This window comes from Podarcis muralis, chromosome 16 (assembly GCF_964188315.1).
Source record: "Podarcis muralis chromosome 16, rPodMur119.hap1.1, whole genome shotgun sequence".
NCBI classification, from domain to species: domain Eukaryota; kingdom Metazoa; phylum Chordata; class Lepidosauria; order Squamata; family Lacertidae; genus Podarcis; species Podarcis muralis.
Window position 1 is genome coordinate 19,192,592 of NC_135670.1, and position 19,789 is coordinate 19,212,380.

The 19,789-nt window shown below is 47.1% G+C and overlaps 2 protein-coding genes across 3 annotated transcripts in view; both read right to left on the reverse strand.

Annotated features, from left to right (window-relative positions):
- ACTN3 (actinin alpha 3) overlaps positions 1–5,176 on the reverse strand; it is a 41,756-nt gene extending 36,580 nt beyond the window's left edge. The window contains exon 1 of the mRNA XM_028710022.2: positions 4,863–5,176. Within this exon, the coding sequence (XP_028565855.1) occupies positions 4,863–4,997 (135 nt within the window). The 5' untranslated portion in view covers positions 4,998–5,176. The remainder of the gene's footprint in view (positions 1–4,862) is intronic.
- Positions 5,177–12,004: 6,828 nt separating this feature from the next.
- CHCHD10 (coiled-coil-helix-coiled-coil-helix domain containing 10) lies at positions 12,005–17,931 on the reverse strand. 2 transcript variants are annotated; one of them, XM_028709634.2, is made up of 4 exons: positions 17,779–17,931; positions 14,527–14,752; positions 12,921–13,071; positions 12,005–12,304 (listed from the first exon to the last, which is right to left on the reverse strand). In XM_028709634.2, the coding sequence occupies exons 1-4, from the start codon at positions 17,823–17,825 to the stop codon at positions 12,285–12,287; spliced, it is 444 nt and encodes a 147-aa protein (XP_028565467.1). In that variant the 5' UTR covers positions 17,826–17,931; the 3' UTR covers positions 12,005–12,284. The 2 variants fall into 2 exon arrangements, with proteins under 2 accessions (XP_028565467.1, XP_028565468.1); XM_028709635.2 differs by having other exon boundaries at positions 14,527–14,749; positions 17,779–17,925.
- Positions 17,932–19,789: the final 1,858 nt, after the last annotated feature.

A 19,789-nucleotide genomic window follows, 5' to 3' on the forward strand; every position in this document is an offset into this window, starting at 1 on the left:
AAAGCTGCTTGAAACAGGAGTATGTGCAAGAGAGTGGGAGCATTTAATGATGTGAGATAGGTTGGTTAGTTCAGCACAGGAACACAGGAAGCTGCCGTTATCTCAGTATTGTCCACAGAGACTGGCAGGAGCTCTCCAAGGTTTCAGGCAGGCTGCTCTTCCAGCTCTACCTGGAAATGTCAAGGATTGGACCTGAGGCTTTCTGCACTCAGCGCAGGGGCTCTGACACTACTGGGCTACAAGAATGCCTTTCCCAAAAGCACCATCCATCCATTGGGAACAAGCGCTGCAGGAAATGCTGCAAAAAATAGAACAGGGTTCTCACCCACCCAAGAATAGGACGGCAGCTTAGTCTTGGCCCAAAACCTTTATCTATCTGGAAACCTCAGTGATTTTTTCCCCTGTTGCAAAGTTTGCCACAATCTCATTTACTGCATGTGTTTACCTAGCATACACATGGCTTTGTGAAAGAGGGGCAAAGCTGAAGATGCAAAATTTTCCAATTTGGGGAAGGAGACCAGCCTGTAGGAACTTCACATGAACCCGCTGAAACCAGTGAGAACACCAGAAGAGTCTGGCTGCTGGATCAGCCTCAATGCCCATGTCATCCAATAACCTTTTCTCACACTGACCAACCGGATGCCAATGTGAGGACCTGAGTGCAACAGCTAATCTTCCCACTTGTGATTCCCAGTGAATGGTATTCGGAGGCACGCTGCCTCCAGTGGTGGAGATGGACATGGGACCAAGCAGCCCATGCCCAGAAACGTGTGGTCCCTCTTATCTCATGCGATGCTCAAAACCCATTGGGGATCCTGTTCCGCTCTAAGTGGCGGCTGGTGTCCAAGGATGGTGTGCAACTTTGCCATGAGGTCTTCCTCTCTCTTCTGTCTCTCCCCGACATTGCAGTGGCTGCAGGATCAGCCATGTCGCAGGCCCAAAGGAACAGGTGTGGAAATACTGTCAGCAATGAGATAAGTGGGAACGGTGCCCAGGCCTCAAAAGTGCAGGGTTAGGCAGCCCAGCAGAAACCCCTGGGAAAGGCCAGTCTGAGTCATTTAGGGAGGCCATAGCTCACGTTTTAAGCAGGGGAGATGTTCAAGCTGGCATTTGCCTGCTGGTAAATTAAAGAGACCCTCGCAGACTTAACGTGGCCTTGGGGATGAATTGGATCTGATAGTTCCCCCCTCAAAGCCAGAAGCAATGGAAAAGGACCTCTCAGCCTGGAGGAACCGTAATGTGAAACTTGACTCGTTCCTAAGGCTAATTCAGCCTTAGCAATGAGCAACATGGTCATAAATCTAGTGGGAGCAGGAGATCTCAAGCCACTTAGGTTTAAGTCCCCCAACATAGCGGGAGAGGCTCTGTCCTTAACTCTTAACATGAAAATGCCAGTCAAATACTGTGTAAAAAATCCTCACTGTCTCTGTCATTACAGGGATATAGAAAATCAGACCTTTGGTCCATCTTGCTCAGTATTAACAAGAGTTTTCACCTGGACACACCAAGGATGAAACCAGGGGCTGTTTGCATCCACAGCAGATGCTCTACCAATGAACTACTACAGCACAGGTAGGCAAACTATGGTCCGGGGGCCGGATCCAGCCCATTCACCTTCTAAATCCGGCCCACGGACAATCCGGGAATCAGCGTGTTTTTACATGAGTAGAATGTGTCCTTTTAATTAAAATGCATCTTTGGGTTAATTGTAGGGCATAGGAATTCGTTCATCCCCCCCAAAAATATATAGTCCAGCCCCCCACAAGGTCTGAGGGACAGTGGACCGGCCCCCTGCTGAAAAAGTTTGCTGACCCCTGAACTACAGCCTTCCCCATAAATTTGAACCAAACTAGACCATTACCCTTTTGCTTGTTGATGTTGCAAAAGTTATTTGGCACAGAACATGACCTGAGGGGCAGGGATATCCTTGGGGTACCACAGCCCCAATTTAATTGCTAAGTGCTCAGGCAGTGGTGCTAATGACGGAAAGACTTTGGAGTACCCACCCATCCACCGATGGTCCAGAAAAATGTACAGGATGGACACAGCAGAGCTGGATTATTGCATATTGAAGTAAGTTATAACTTTATTAAGACAGGGACAACCCCCCTCTCATAAAACAATTAAGTCCAGAATCTGAAATGACTTGTGCATAGATAAGCATTGTTCACTCTTTAAATCCTACCTAGGTGCAGAAATCACAACGCAATATTCCCCCACCAAGGGTTTCCTTCAAAGTAGATAGATAGATAGATAGATGATAGGGGAAAATGTTATAATCTTGGACAATTGCATGCCATTTTTTCCTCCACATAGCCATTTCTGCATTATGCATTTAACATGCAGCGAGGCTTGGTTCACTTGCGCAACAACAGTTCTATGAGGCAGACTGCTCTTTCCTCTATTTTAACAATTGGGGAATTGAGGCTGAGAGCCAGAACGAGATGTCTGATGGCCGCTGCCACCTCAGTCCATGAGGAAACAAAGCAAGAATTTAACCCAGAGCTCAAATCTATCACTTTATTCTCTGGATTAGACTCACGTGCTTTGGACCTACCAATCAATGACAGTGAGTGCCTTCTTTGTGTCTGTTTAGGGTGCAGAACACAGTAAGAATACGTTATGTGGAATCTGTGAGAATTTAAGTGAGCACACCTGGAGGACAGCGAGGGAGCCTGTGAAGAGATTGTTTGGTGTTAATGTTTTTTCTGGATGAGACAGACGGGGCGGGGGGGCGGTCACTTGGCACATGACTAAAGCAGTGGATTGATACTTGTGATTAGCCTTTCTCTGTGTCAAGGGGGAGGAGGTTAAGGGGGGAAATCTATGGGCACTTCCAGATGACCCACTTATTGAACAGTCGTCCTAATTTCCTTGCCGCAAGCTTACATGGAGGTTATGCAATGCCTGCTTTTTATTGAGCATTTGTTCTGAATTGTTTGCCTTAAGATTATACTTCTTCCTGATCGTCGATCATTATTGCATTATTTTAAAGTGGACCAGTGGTGCAATGGGTCAGTGTGTCTCGCTGTCAACCAGAAGGCTGGTGGTTCGAGCCCATTCAGGGATGACTGTAGGCAGGATTCCTGCATCACAGGGGATTGGGCCAGATGGCCCTGAGGGTCCCTTCCAACTCTACAATTCCACAATTATGATTTCCCTGTCACTTTCCTAACTGCAAGCAGTTCAGCTTGATTTTAGAAACATGGATTTGTTGACCTGTGGTGTTTTAATTGCAGAATGTGCTTGAATCCCTCCCGCAAAACTGTGACAGCTTTGAGCATGGTGGTCACAGGACCTGGGCAGGTGATGGCCTCCTTGGTAGCTCACATGGGCTTGCAGAGCGGTTCTTGTATGTTTAAGAGTTGCAGGGAAGGCAGAACCAAAGGGTGGAGGTCTGGCCCTTTAGCTACTGTTATTAGAAGATGGGGCTTGCAAATTTCCTTCTTCCCAGCCCTGAGCAGCATTGTCACATGTGGATTTTTCAGTTGCGGTAGCGTCGGTATGGGAAGAGATAAGTCCCAGCGAAACGTCGGCCTTTGATGCAAGTCTTAGAGCAGTTTCCTCTGCATGGGGCCCTGAAAGACTTACGCAGATGCTTTTCATTTGATAATGTGGTGAACGAGTCTAATCTCTTTGCACCTGTAGACCTGGCGCTTTTTCCGCACTCCAAATTCAAGGCGCCAAGAGGTACAGCAGTGGAATGCAGCCCTGAGTTATGTTGCCAAGGTGGAGAAAGGGCCTGGGACTGTTCTGCCTCTGAACATTTGCGATTAGGACATCCCCCATCTGTGGTATTATTTCAAAGCTTAGCTTAGGACATGTTCCCCACTGCCACGCACGGATATATTTAGCCGATTCCTTCCCCTCTCCCTTGGGTCTCCATCATTCCAGGCATAGCTCAGACGCAGCCCGGGCCCTCAATAGATGCCACTGCACTGACATATGCTCTCCTTCCCCCGTTCTTTCTGGACCAACCCCTGGCCCTGGTGCGAGTCTCTTCTGACGTACTCTGCCCAAAATGTCACTTGTGGTTCCATATAGGATAAGGATCTGGGTGATGGCAAGGGACAGCTGCAGCCAACAACATCTGATGCTCCAGGGTGGCAGCTGGCTCCAAGGGGCTGCCCCCTCCCCTGCCTGCAATGCACGGCCTGCTTGTAAGTTTAAAGGCCTGCAGGGTTCTCGAGAACCTCAACATGGTGCAGAATCGGGTGGTGAACATGGAAGAAAACACAGCATTTGGGGGCAACGATTCATTCCGGAGAAGCAAAGACCTCCTCAGACACTTGGAGTAAATTTCTCCACCACAGCCTTCCAGCTGTTTAGGGCTACCACTTCCATCAGCTCCAGCCTGCTCGAGGGGGTCATAGTTCTTCCATCACCACAGAAACCTCTTAAATTTGGGAAGCATCGCTGCCCATCTTCCATCATTTCCATTGAGGCGCATCCAAGGCCTTTCGCTGCCCCACAAGGGAAAGGGGCGTCCCAGAACATCTTGCAATCTTTTACTGGTGTCTCCGGAAATAAAACAACCGTGCAGGGTTGTCCTATTCAGAATGACATCTGTGGAGAGCTGCCCTCTGCATTTTTAGCAGCTTTATGGGATTAATTTTTTAAATACACTCTCTAGCCACACAATAAGTTATTTAAATATATGTGAATGCAACATTGCCACCTTTTTTTAAACAACCAGCATGGGAACCAAACAGAAATGAAGAACCAGCAAAACAAAACATGTCTTGGTAAAAAGTTGGCGGCGTGACCATCCTTGACGCCTCTCCCGGTGACAGAAAGTCCGCTACGGCCTGGTCCTTGGTCCAAGCCTGCCCACCCCGTCCCTTTGTCCCTTGTCCCCCTACCTTTCGCTGTTGCTTCTCCCAGGCTGGGTCGAGCAGCAGGTCGCGGTCCCAGTCTTCTTCCTGTGCCATGTAGTCCTCCGTCATCATGTACGAGTGGTTGTACTGGACGTGGGTCTCTATGTGTGTGGTTGACATGGTGCCTTCTTCCTTCTTGCACCCCCTTTTCTCTCTCCTCCCTTGCTCTCCCTCACGCTCTGCAGCAGCCCCCTTCCTTCCCTTTTGCTCCCCTCAGCTCCTGTTGGAGGACAAGCTTCCCCCCAAGACTGTTCAGGCTGTGCGGTGGTTGTCTGCCTGCTTTGCAGCTGCACCTGTCAAAACCAGCCCACGTGACCAGTCCTCAATAAGTATTATCAGCCCTGGGAAGGGGGATCAGGTTCCATCTTAAAAAGGCCAAGGGGAGGGGACAGCACACATGTCCCTACCAACCAGATGGGGGTGAAGACAGCTGCTGGCAAGCCAAGGACCCCCCTTCAAAGCACAGCCGGTGGGCTCTTAAAGGAGAAATCGCCCCACCGAGGTGTGGGGGACCCCACGTCCGACACCAGCCTCGCTGGACGCAGAGGAAGGATTGGGGGAAAGGGGGAAACGGTTCCTATTTGGGCCAAATGTGTCCGAGGTTCATGGGGGTGGGGTGGGGTTATTTCGATCAGTTCCTACTGAGATACCAGGAAAGATTCCTTGGATGCCATCTGCTTCAAGAATAAGTATATGGCCCATGAAGAAAAGGTTTTGTGAGACTCCGTTTTGGGAAGGAAGCAAGGTCAAAACACTTGGGGTCGTGTTTGGACTAGGACCTGGGGGACCAGGGTTCAAATCCCCACTAAGCCGTGAAGCTTCCTGGGTGACCTTGGGTCTCTCTCTCTCTCTCTCTCTCTCTCTCTCTCTCTCTCTCTCTCTCAGCCCAGGCTGCTTCACAGAGTTGTTACTGGTGTAAAAGAAAAATGAGCAAAATGTTCCTAGATGGACTCCTGTGACCTTGGGTTGGTCCTTGGTTTCCCAAGCACACAAATTGCACAGTAAAGTCGTTTTCCAGAAGAAAAGGCAATGGACTCAAGGCTGGAGCCTTTGAGTTTTTCAGTAGTGGAAGAAAGGCACTCCGTGCATAGAATAATAGAATTGTAGAGTTGGAAGGGACCCTGCAATGCAGGAATATGCAACTGTCCCATATGAGGATCGAACCTGCAACCTTGGTGCTATCAGTGCTATGCTGTAACCAACGGTGCTATCCAGGCAGAAATGTTCAGATGCAATATCCTTTTCACTGCTTCTTTGCATGTTCTGGACTGGAGTCCTGGTACTGAAAAGAAGTTTTGGGATATGAAAAATGGTCCTGAAAGGCCACTGCATCACCCTTCTTATTTATATAACTATTCATTAATTGGTTGTTTCTAAACCACCCTTCATCAGTTGCAATCCCAGTGCAGTTTATGCTCCAAAATCAATACATTAAAGCAATACCATTCCAGTAATAGCAATTGTTAACAATTTAAAACTAATATTAAAATACAAGCAAAATTAACAACACAGTTGTGGGCATTATTTCACGTTTGCTTTTCTCTACATTAATAAACCTTGTGACGTTAATGTAGCTCAGTCAGTAAGAGCATGAGACTCTTAATCTCAGGGTTGTGGGTTCGAGACCCACGTTGGGCAAAAAGATTCCTGCTTTGCAGGGGTTGGACTAGATGACCCTAGGGGTCCCTTCCAGCTCTATGATTCCGTGTATTTATTTTACCTTATTTTGTGACCATTTCTGGTCCAGAAATCTCTCAATAAATGAATAAAACAAATCCCCTCCAAAAGCCTGGTTTAAAAAGAGTGAAGCAACCAAATAATTGTTGTGTGCCACCCCAATCTTTGAGTGGTGCAAGATTCCCGGGGTTCCAGGTGCTTACGCAGATTTCATGTTTCCTTTTGGAATGAGACACAGCAGAGGCTGTGGCGTCTTTATGATACATGATTTATTTACACACATATGATGGAGGGGTTCACAGCATTAACACCACAAAAGTGTCTTATTTCTCCCATAGCCGCAGCCTTGGATTCAAACAGAAATTTTAACATTGTTCTCAAACTTTACCCTGACTCTCTCTCCAGCTTGCTGCTTTAATTCACTCTGCTCCAAATTCTGGTTTTGTCTTCTGACCAACCGCAAGCTAGTCTCACCTTTTCCTTTCTTTCCCTTAATGGCCCATCTCCCAGGCTATCACCTCAACACAGGAAGCTAAGCTGGCTTATATTTCAACCCTTGCTGGGTCCAGGGGTAGAAAGGCCTTGCATACAGCCTACTTCCTCTTCCCCAAACTCATAGCATAATGAAGAAGCCAACTGTACTACCAAGGAAAGGGAGTTTCATAGGCAAGGTGCCACCACAGAGAAGGCTCTAGCAGGCTTCACCCAACAAGCTCCTCCTCCGCCAAGCTCAACAAGCTGGGATAAGTAGAGGCCCTTCTTTCAGTATTTGGGTCCTACATCATTTAGGGCCTTGCAAGTTAACGTTGACACCTCCGGTAGCGTATAAGCAATCTCCTTCTGACAGAAGGGCGATAATCCTTTCCATCGTGCTGAAACCAGAAGGAATAAACTCCTCCCTCCCTCAAAATGTAAAAGCGTCGCCTCTCCACGTTCATCTGCAAGCAATAAGCTCCAAGCGCATTAGCGTGGACAAAATGATTCTGTGTCTCTCACCGAGCTAAAAACCAGCCCTAATAGCACAGGGCAATGGGAGAACCAGCCTGGGTGACATTTCTAGGGGGCAGGGAAACGGCCCTGCAAAAGACTCATTCGTCCTCTCCTGTCTGGGATAGGCGATGAACCCACATTTGGGACAGATTCCAAAGAGGTTTAACCTCTTTATACTCTGCTAGCATTTGCATAACCTGGTGAAGCCTCTGTGCTTCAGCAGGGGGCTTGCTCCTCCTGTTACACTGTGGCTATTCTTAGGAGCAGTGGGAAAGTGCTTGAGAGAAGGACAAGAGGCCCAGAGAACATCTCAGGTTTGGGTGCCTGAAAGCAAAGTGACTTCGACCCGTGCCTTGAAAATTTCATTTCTTTACCACCTTTCCTTCCAAGGTGCTCATCAGAGTGCCATGCAAAATGTTATCCTCACAACAACCCTGCCAGGTAGGTTAGGCTGAGGGCCCAACATTTAGTCTTCATGACAGCTGTCACTCAACTAACTGAGCTACAGGCCTAAGTGGGGATTTGAGCTGCGTTACATCCTCTAAAACAGGGTTTTCCAAAGGTGGGTTTCCAGCAGCTTTTGGACTACAACTCCCATCATCCCAGACCACTGGACTTGCTAGCTAGGGACGGTGGGAGTTGTAGTCCAAAAACAGCTAGAGACCCACGTTTGTGAAACCCTGCTCTAAAACAACCCTGCAAAGTAGTTGGGCTGAGACAGAGTGGCTGGCTATGGTCAGATTTCAACCTCATTCTCGTGCAACAAGACTCTAACCCTGGGGTTCCCAACATGGTGCCTGTGGGCGCAGGAATGCTCACATGGAACTCTCATGGTGCCCAGAAGGCTCTTGATGAGAATTACCGTATTTACTCGAGTCTAATGCACCATCGATTCTAATATGCATGCTAATTTTCGCAACGTAATTTGGCAAAAAAGGTGCACATTAGACTCGAGTAAATATGGTAGAGGTTTTAAACATGTTCCTTACTTCTGGTTCCTGGGAAGTCGGACTGGCAGGTGCATTTCTCTCCCTTGGAACTACATTTCCCAGCATGCACTTGGCTCTCAGCTGTTCAGAATGCGCTCAGGCATTTTCCTTAGGGGCCAAACGAGTTTATAGTGCATTTAGAGTGGTTCTCAGCTAATCAGGGAGGAGACCAGAGAACCCTCTTGTGGCAAAGAGCAGCCATGACAGCTTGTGTAGTTTTTAAGTGAGGGATGGAAGGAATCGAGTGGATTGCTTCTATTCTACCCTTTTGAGAGCAGCCAGAGAAGAATCAAGACGAAAGAAAGAAGAATAAGAAGTGGGGGAGAACAAGAGAGTAATAGGAAGGAAAGGGGGAGCAGGGAAGGAAGAAAATAATATCAGAACCGGAAATATCCACCCAGTTCTGGAATGAGTTTTTTTTTAGAAATAACAAAAGTACTGGGGAAAACCCATTTAAAAAATTTCAGTATATCCAGTGGAGACGACAAAGGTTAATTGCATAAACATTTATTTGCTTACTTATTGGTGGCAATAATATTCTAGCTAGAAATTGGAAAGAAGCAAACAGTTTAAACGTACAAAAGCGGTATAATATAATTTGGGAACTAGCATTTTCTGAAAAACTGATGCAAAAACTTTGTTTCCAGAGTACAAAAAACCAAGAGACCTTAATGGCAGACTAGTGGTCAGCACGTGAACAAAGACTAATTTTACCTTCTGCATTCCAGAATACATTTTCCTTCATATTGATAGCAGCAACTTTCCGTCTCCCTCCAGTTCTGTGTTCGCATGAACTTTACTATTATAGTTTACATTTGAACGATGCCTTTGGGTTGGGAAAAGCGGGGCAGGGCTGGGGCAGGTTGGAATGTTTGATTGATAATCTTTTACTTCTAGTTAGGAAAGAAAGAAGGGGAAATATCTAGCAGCAGTCCAGACAAGCCTTTTTGAAGACCAGGAGCTGAGTATCACGCCAGACTGCATCCCAGTGTAAGAAAGCCTTTCTGTTGCTAGTCTGGCCTTGCAATGGAGGTCACTTGCTGCTCTTGTTCCCCCCAGCCACCTCCAGAAGGCCGCTCCAATTGCAGGAAATGTTGGCTGACCCTGGCCTCAGTTTCCCTTCCTATGTTGACTCCATCACATTCAGTTTTCGATCAAGGATCATAGGGATCAGCCTCCTGGGCCAAATTTGAGAGTTGGGCAGTCTGCGGCTTGAGGTCATTGTGGCATCTGATGCCAATATCCTTTGCAGCATTCCTGCTGAAGCTGCAAGAAACATCAGAAAGAGCTTATTTACGGCTCTTTGGACAGCAGGGGGCTCTTGAGGTGGGGTGGAATAAAGCTCCTTTTTTCTCCTTCACTTTGTCCTCCCCCCACCCCAGGCAGTGAAGGAAGGAAACAAGCCACCACGTGTTGCTACAGTGAGCAGCCTTTGACATCACAACCCTGAGGTTTATTCTGATTTTTATTTTACTAATTGAATTTATATACCGCCCTATACCCGGAAGTCTCAGGGCGGTTCTCAAAAAATATCACAATATATAAAATCAAAATAAAAACAATAACCCAATAACACCCCTCCCCTCAAAAGCTGCATTTTAAAAGGATAAAGGTAAAGGGACCCCCGACTATTAGGTCCAGTCGTGGCCGACTGTGGGGTTGCGGCGATCATCTCGCTTTATTGGCCGAGGGAGCCGGCGTACAGCTTCCGGGTCACGTGGCCAGCATGACTAAGCCACTTCTGGTGAACCAGAGCAGCGCACAGAAACGCCGTTTACCTTCCCGCCGGAGCGGTATCTATTTATCTACTTGCACTTTGACGTGCTTTCAAACTGCTAGGTTGGCAAGAGCTGGGACTGAGCAACGGGAGCTCACTCCGTCGTGGGGATTCGAACCGCTGACCTTCTGCTCGGCATGTCCTAGGCTCAGTGGTTTAACCCACAGCACCACCCGCGTCCCCTAAAAGGTTATAGTATGTCAATCAAGTCAACCAAAGGCCTGGTTAAAAAGGAAATGTTTTTGCCTGGTGCCTAAAGGTGTATAATGAAGGCGCCAGGCGAACTTCCCTAGGGAGAGCATTCCACAGACATGGAGCCACTGCAGAGAAGGCCCCGTTCTCGTGTTGCCGCCCTCCGGACATCTTGAGGAGGCGGCACACGAAGGAGGGCCTCAGAAGATGATCTCAGGGTCCGGGTAGGTACATATGGAAAGAGGCAGTCCTTGAGGTATTGTGGTCCTGAGCCTTTTGCGCCTGATCTCTCTCCTACTTTAATCTCTGCTTCTCTGCTGAGACTAAGGGGCTGCACAAACCATGCAGGATTATACCCTGTTCTCCTGCCCATTAGCTGACATCATCAGTAGTTTTAGGGTTGGGGATTAGTGTTAAAACAGCTCAGGACTGCAATACCTCAAGGGCCGCCTCTCCCCATATAAACCCACCCAGACTCTGCATTCAGCACCTGAGGCCTTTCTTCATGTGCCTCTTCCACGTGAGGTCCAGAGGGTGGCAACTCGAGAACGGCCCTTCTCTGTAGTGGCTCCCTGTTTGTGGAATGCTCTCCCCAGAGAGGCTCACCTGGTGCCGTCATTATATATCTTTAGGCATCAGGCAAAATCGTTCCTCTTCAACCCGATTAATATTCTACAGCTTTTTAAATGTCCTTCTGTGAGGGAGCAGGGGTGATTATTGTTTTGTGTTTTTGCACTTTTATCTTGTGCTTGCATCTTGTGAACCGCCGTAAGATCTTCTGATGAAGGGCAGTGCAATTAATTATAAATGAATAAATGCGTCAGGATTAGTTCTGGGGTTAAGGTTAGGGTTACAGCTAGGTTTGAGGTTACAGCTGTTGTTAGGGTTAATGTTGGGAGTTAAGATTAGGGGTGGGGTTATGGTTAGCATTAGAGATAAATTTGGGGTTTGGGTTCAGGTTCGCGTTAGGGTTAACATTAATATTGGTGTTGTGGGTGGTGACCATGCTATTGTTGATTTGGGGGTTTAGGGTTAAGGCTGGGGTTGCATGCACCTCCAAATAGCACTGTGCTATGTGTCACGAGTTAACAACAAAGTCTAACTTTTACCTCCACGGTTGGAGGCAGTAATGTTTCTGAATACCAGTTGCTGGAAACTGCAGGAAAACTCAGGCCCTGTTTGCGGGCTTTCCACAGGATGCTGGACTAGATGAGCCTCACCTAGCTGGCCAATTTTATAGATTGCATTTATATCCCACCTTTTTCTCCAAGGAGCCCAAAGTGGAATACATGAGTCTCCCTCATTTAATCCACCACAACAACCCTGCAAGGTAGGTTTGGCTGAGAGTAAGTGACTTGCCCAAGGTTGCTCTGTGAGCTTCAGAGAGGTCTCTCCCAGGTCCTAGTCTGCCACTCTGACCACTACAACACACCTCAGAGTGGTTAACGAAAACGTTTATGAGCGCACGTGTGTGTTTTAATCAACAGAAACATATAGACAAGTTGTAGATTAAAATAAAACCATCTCCTTTTATTTTACATTTCTCTACAAGAATTCAAGTGGGACCCAGATCCTTAAAACTCTGCTATAAGAATTTCAACTAGAATTCTCCTTGTTTGCCAGCCTACAACTGAGAACAACACTAGAGAGCTTTTTTTTTGTGCCAATCTGGTCAGATCCCTCATCTGTCTCTGTCTTCCAGTCCCTAGCCCTTCCGGGCTCCTTTGGTTTGTTGCTCTTTCCAGGTTCTTCTCATTTTGCGGCATTAGTGCTAAAATGTCCTCATGGGAGGGAAGTAACCCCTGCAGAAAGGAAGAATAACAGGCTCAGTTTCAGCACAGAATAGACAGCTGGCACCTGAAGGTGATGCCAAACATTTAAAGCACATTTAGCACATACTGCTTGTCTGCAAAGAATCCTGGGAACTGTAGTTTCCCTCCCCTTGCACAGAACTGCAATTCCCAGCACCCTTAACAAACAAGCCCACTAGCACTGGTAAGGTGGAAGGCAGGGAGGCCAACAGTAGGTGGCGCCACAGCAAATGCCAAGCGGAGCCAACTAATTGGAGGAGGAGGAGGAAGAAGAAGCTGATAGGCAGTGTCAACCACTGGCCTGGTTGTAAGTCAAAAGGCAGACTGGTGCAGGCTGCCTAAGTTTGGTGGGGCAGTGAGTGCCCATTTGCTCTTATGGACCCGTCTCCACTGGTTGGACTCTATGACCTCCAAATTCCCTCTAGGACCCTATGCTCTTGCCCAGTTTTGTTCCATTTTGACAGGGCTGGATATGCTCCCAGTGCATAGGTTTCAGAGCAGTAGCAGGGACCCTCTCAGGGTTAGGAAACTCACAGCCGTCTCTCAAACCCCAACGGAGAGCCAGGTAATGAGGCACTTCCCCTCACCCCCATGCCGAAACACTCACCGCTGTTGTACTTGCACTGCTTCAGGGCCTCGTTGAAGCCCTCGCACAACGTTAGGTCGCTCTGGTTGGTAGCGCAGTCGAGGAACTGCTTTATCTCGTAGTGGCAGGGGCCGAACTGGGATCCCTGATAGGCTGGCTGCGGCCTGGACTCCTGTAGACAAGGAAAAGAGAGGAGGAAATAACCGCAGGTGAACCTTTCCGAGAAGGGACTTCACCCAGGGAGGAAATGGTTTTGCAGACGTAACGTCTCCCGATTAACCAAGGACAGCTCTACCAAGCTAATCTTCCAGGCAGGCTTTGCCTTTAATTAAACCCATAGCCAAACGGCTTAGCGTCAAAGTGTCTACTTTTAGCTGGCAAGAGTCATCCCACGGAGGTCAAGAGGATGCCCGACTCTCTCCATCTCCAATGATGGCCACCACCCTGGTCCCACCTTGCATAAAATAGGTTTATATGCATGCACAGACATTTCTCCCCCATGGCTGCTAGGGAAGTCTTTCTCCTGAGTGTGTGGCATGCAACAACGCTGGGAGGGCAGGTGGGTGTGACTTGGCTGGAATGGTCTCCTGGGCCAAATGGAGAGGCCTAGCAGACAGAATTAGGCCCATGGCTGGTGGTTCAAATCCACCCAGAGATGGCTGTGAGCAGGATTCTTGCATGACAGGGGGTTGTTGTTGCTGCTGCTGCTGCTGTAATTATTATAATATACCACCCTTCATCAAAAGATCTCAGGGCATTTCACAAAATAAAATGACCCTTGGGGTACCACCCAACTCTTAGATTCTATGAACACTCTCCTGCGTCAGATTTTAGATTGTAATCTCCTCAGGGCAGGGGTTTATCTTCTTGTATGCTGCTTTACAGTGCATAACCATAAGGCATATCAGCGGTTCTCAAAGGGTGTGGTGCACTACACTGGTATGGCAGGAGAGGATGTGAAGTGTGGCAGGAAGATTCAAGGACAATAAAAGAAAATGTAAACATTTCAGGATAGGATAGGATCAAGATTATTTTGGGGGGATATACAACCAGTAACAGCATCCACAACTCTCTTCAAGAGCATTGGCTATTCTTCTACAGTTCTCCACGGCATATTGTTGTGAACAGGGATTTTCAACTCTGTCAAATATGAAAGATCAGAAGAGAGAAAGGCTTCTCCATGTTGAGGCGGCGAGTTTGTTCATCTCAAATTAGACCCAATATAAATGAGGAAAAGCAAGCTCACGCCTCTCATCGAGTTTGTACACATACTCAAGGTACATATGTAAGAAGCTTGTTTATAATTATATTCTGGGAATGAATCCTGTTCTTATGTAGCTGCATTGTTTTATACTTTCCAGATGCTCCATGATCGTATCATAAAGTGGTTGTGTTCGATGTATTTCTTGTCGGTAAAAAAATTGGTGCAGCACAAACCATTTTTTTATCCTGAAAGTGTGGGCGCAGAGGAAAGTTTGAGAACCACCAATATAGATGAAGAACGAACCCACAGAAAATTGCACTGTTGTGCATTTAGAAGGCTAGCAGTCATTCCTGCACCCTTAGCGACACACACACACACACACACACACACACACACGGAGCAACTTGGCAATTACAGCCTCACCTGGACAGCACTGCTGGCTGGCTTGGCCGGCTCGGCGCTGCTCCCTCCGCTGAAGGCCCCGGTGAGTGCGCCGCCAACCACATGACCCACCGCAGAGCCGACAGCCACACCTGCTGCGGTCGTAGCCATCTGGGCCATTAAGCCAGGCTGTTGGGGCTGAGCTGGAGCAGCCATTGCCGAAGGAGGAGGGTGAGCGGGGGGGTGGGCATGAGATGGCGCTGGGCTGCTGAGAGAAACAGAGGAGGAAAGAAAAGAACCAATGGAAACTTGGTTCAGGGTCTGCAAACAGAGCGGTCTTCTCCAACCTGACGGACTATGACCCCCACCAAACCCATGAAGTGCATCATGTTATAAATTTCTATCAGGTCTATCAAGCGGGGCCGTTACAGTAAACTTTTAATAATAATAATAATAATAACAACTGTTATTTATACCCTGCCCTGAGCAGGGCTCAGGGTGGCTAACACCAGTAAAATTACGGTAAAAACATAATAGGAAAAAAAACACCAATTTAAAATACAGGTTAAAATGCAATTTAAAATGCAGCCTCATTTTAAAAGTAGCCCATAGATCAAAACCATACGAGTTTTAGATGGATCACAGGCCACTGGGGAGTGGCAAGGGGTGGGTTACAATGCAATGGGAGGAATTTGATGTCACACTAAGGAGATCGCTCCATCAACGCAAACGTGACACAACCATCTCTCGTCCCCCCATGCCATTCTGCGGGTGTTCTCAACCAGGGTTCAAAATTTGACAGGCACATTTTGCACCTGTCTGCCGGCCACTTGCGACCAAGTCAACATGCCTGGGTACCAGGATGATTGACACCTGGCGTCTCCACCATCTGGAGGTGCATGCCTGGAGATCCTTGGATCTGGACTGTGTTCACACGCTAGTGACACATCCTGTGGAATTCGACCCATCACATTTTATCTGCACAATCAGAATGAATTTCAGGAACCACCAAAAAGCCGTATTGAAAAATGGCAACTAGGCATTCCGTTTTGGCGACTGTAACCCTGGTCTAAGAGGCTATTGGGCACCTAGCTTGTATATCTGAGTTTCCAACACTGCTCTCAACAGCCCTCCGAATCTATTTTGTGGGGCAGACAGGGGGAAGTGGGAAGCCCCATTGTGCTGGCAAAAGCCCTTGTGTTCAAATCCTCGTGGGTTCCTGCCATCACAACTGGCTAGTTGAATCTGGCACAACTTTTGGTTTGCTTCTGACCCACCAGGGAGCAGAGTTCACTTTCTTTCAAAACAATCTAAACTCGAGACTGACGTTAACCAGCAATTCCAAAAGGTCACCCTGGGATGTTCGGCGATCTTTGCCATCAAGTGAAACAGCAGGTAAATACAACTCATATATTAGATTTGTATCCAGAACTTTCTAGTCCTCCCTCTTCCTAATCCCAAATCCTTGTATAGTGTTTATGTATTTACAGTATCTCTGGCCCGCTCTCTAGTGAATATTTTTAGTCTGCAAACCTAGAGAGCTGCTGCCAGCCGGTGTAGACAATACAGTGGTACCTCGGGTTAAGTACTTAATTCATTCCGGAGGTCCGTTCTTAACCGGAAACTGTTCTTAACCTGAAGCACCACTTTAGCTAATGGGGCCTCCCGCTGCTGCCGCGCCACTGGCACACAATTTCTGTTCTCATCCTGAAGCAAAGTTCTTAACCCGAGGTACTATTTCTGGGTTAGCGGAGTCTGTAACCTGAAGTGTCTGTAACCTGAAGCGTATGTAACCCGAGGTACCACTGTACTGAGCAAGATGGACCAATTATCTGACTCTGTATTAGTCAGCTTCCTGTGTTCCAATATCCTGACCTCAAGCTATCTTAACACCTCCATGAAGCAACAAGTTCAATGCTGGAAATTGATGGGGGGAAATCTAAAACTGGGGGGGGGGATGTTTCCCAGTAAACCACTGAACTGATTGCTGCTGCCTTTACCAGGGAAGGGAGAGGTTATAGAAACAGAGCCTTAGAATGTTCCAGAACAGAGCACCTTGCAAAAACACACACCATAAAACCGAAACAGCCACATATTTTTTTTAGAAAGGAAGAAATACAGCACCCTCACTACCAATATGATTTTGCAGTTCAAGACTTCCATACAGCCTTTTCTCATTCTAAAAAGTGGAATCTCATTATTTTAACCAGGCCTGATCTCACTGATAGCCTTCAGATCTACGAGCAAACCAACAACCTTCAGCTACCCACACTCTAAATCAGTGACGCACAACAGAACCTTCTAGGTGTTGGTTCCTAATTTGTGGAATGCCCTCCCTGCTGAGATGCATCTGTTACGCTCCTTATTATCTCTCAGGAAAACATTCCTGTTTTCCTAGGCATTTGATGGCTGAAAGATACTGTTCCTAAGTGACCTTGAAATTATTACTCTTTTTTTTACCAACCCTTCACCCTAAGGTCCCGGGACAGGTTACAACCCAGCTAAAAAATCAGTAGAGCATGAGACTCTTAATCTCAGGGTCCTGGGTTCAAGACCCACATAGGACAAAAGAGGGTTGGACTAGATGACACTCATGGTCCCTTCCACGATTCTGTGAACTTACAACCACAGGAATAAAGTGCATCCTTTTATAAGGCGGGGGTCCAGCTTAGTGGTGTGACAGTTTTATGTTTCTATTTTAGTTTTCACTGCTACCCTTTGGTGTCTGCTGCCCTGGGCATCTCTGGTAGGAAGGGCGGAAGAAAAATTAAAATCAACAACCTCCTTCCTAATGATTTATTTTTTTTTTGAAAATGTGAATCGGGAGCCACCCCAAACTTCCCCACCTATTTCCAGTGTCAGAACTCGGCGTTTTTGACCAACAAAACACAGTCTGGTGTAGTGGTTAGAGAGTCAGTCTGAGACTAGGGAAAACAGACACGAAGCTCATTGCATGACCATGCCTGGGCCAGCTGTTCTCTCTTAACCTTGCCTACCTAACAGGGTTGTTGTGAGGGGAAAAAACTGAAGGGAGTGAAGAGAGGTCACCTTGAGATCCTTTGAGAAGCGACAGGATATAAACGCAATAACCCAAATACATAAAGAAATGTGCGTGTACAGATAGGTTTTTCTTTCCTCCTGGTACGAGGCAGGGGCTGATAGGGTTTTTTCCAGGACAGAGGGAGGGCGTAACCTCAATAAACCTCGGGTCCTTGCAACTGCTCCTTTGAAAACTAAGCCTTTCTTTTTTAAAGGTGACTTGCCAACCTCGCTGCTCAGACACAGCCCTCGTACCTGGCCACAGTCGACCGCGATCCCACGCTCCTGCTGCCCCTGGGCATGTTGATCCTGGGTCTATTTGCACCAGCGCTGCTCCTGACTGCCGGCCGGCCGCCTCCTCCTCCCGCTGCTGCTGCTGCTGCTGCTGCAAGACACTCCGAGTCTCCTTGAACTCGATCGTTGCGCAGCTAGTTTCTAGAATGGAACCCACGTGGTTCAGCATCAATCATTAGAAATAGAACGCTCGCTCTGAGCAGGCGCAAAGCCGCGCAGCCAATGAAGTCTCTGCCCTCTTCTGGCCCACGCTAGTTTGGAGACACTTCTCCCCGCCCATTCACAGACACCTTTCCTCCCCCTCCTCATAGAGCTATATATTGTAGAGGCGCAGCAACGCCGTCTATTGACGCAGCTTCCTGGTTCCTTTTGACGATTAGGTAGATATATTGTAAATTTGTTTTAAACCTGGAGGTTCTCTTTATCTATCATATCTAACAACTGCTGGTGATGCTCTGTCAGTGTCTCTAGCCCACTTTTAAAAGCCATCCAAGCCAAGGCAACGAAGCCCACAATACTCAATCAAAAGATAAAGAACCCCAGTTGTTTGTTGGACTACAACTCCCATAATCCCTGGCCATTAGCTATGCTGGCGAGGCTTGATGGGTGTTGGAGTCTGATAGCCTCTCCATGCGGAAATCACCTCACCCTAATAGCTGCGTAGTTTAATTGTCTTCCAATGATTAGAGGGAGGGGGTGAAATATCTGCTTGCTTTCTCTGTATCATGCAGAATCCGAATGTCTTTGACTTAAGAAAACCATACAATAGAGCACAGTGGTTTTCCCCATGTTACTGGGAGCAGGGTGGGTGGGAAGACACAAGACAGAGCGACTTGTGTTCAGGCGATTATCACATTGTCCTGACTATAGCAGAATGACGGAGGTGCTGCATAAAAGCAAAAAACAAAACAAACAGATGGCACTCTTCTGTCTCTCTCTCTCTCTCTCTCTGTGTGTGTGTGTGTGTGTGTATATGTGTGGTACCAAGGTTGCTGGTAACCATTATGCAACTGGCAAGTGACTCAGAGAAGGTAGCCTTCATTTCCCGCCACAGGGCTTGCGTGGGTGTGTATTTCAGTGAAAAATAATAATATCAAAGTCCACCTGCCTTGGAACATCTTTCCTGAGTTTTCAATTGAATCCAGCTTCTCCTTGTATAGTTGAATCTTAACACACACAGGTTAGACCTGCAACATGATGTTGCAGCATAGAATGCTATTGGGTGTTTCAGCCTCTTGGCCAGATCTGTTTCCAAAATGTTGTAGCTCCATTCCCAGGGCTAAGGATGAGCAAATAACTAAACTTTTGTTCCCGTGTTTCTAATTTTTACAATTTTAAGTTCAGCTCTCCACATCGGTTTGTGATTTTTAAAAAAAACCCTCATGAAAATTGATTAGCATTTTACTGTAAGTATCTCCTAATATACTCATTTATTTTCCCCAATATAAATTTTCCCCATTTATGTGTGCTATTGTCCCTAATGACTGCCAGTGATGCGTGGATGGATATATCTATATCAATCTAAATACATTCTCCAACAGTGGCTGGAAATATGCCTATGAAGCTGGGAACAGAAGCTGTCTGCAGCCTCTTCTCCACATCTGGTTGTACTGAGGCAAGCTGCCATTGCAAATGGAGGCTCCGTTAAACTAGCAGAGCCTAAGGCTGGATCTACACTGATCTGTAAAACGCGGTTTTTAAAAAAAGTTACCGTACATAGCTCTCAAATGCAATTTCCCATTGACATGTCACTGCTCTACAGTGCCCTCTAGTGTCACATTTTTATAATGCATTTTTACAGCTATAAAAAGAAAAGGACCACCTTCAATTGTAAGCTTTTAATTCAAAGAACGAGAACAGAGTCAAAGCATAAACCACAGCCCCTCATCAACAGAGAGGTATAAATGCAAGTGACAATGTATGTGTGCAGCATTCAAAGATCTCTCAAGAACATCAAAAGGCCTTGTTACAC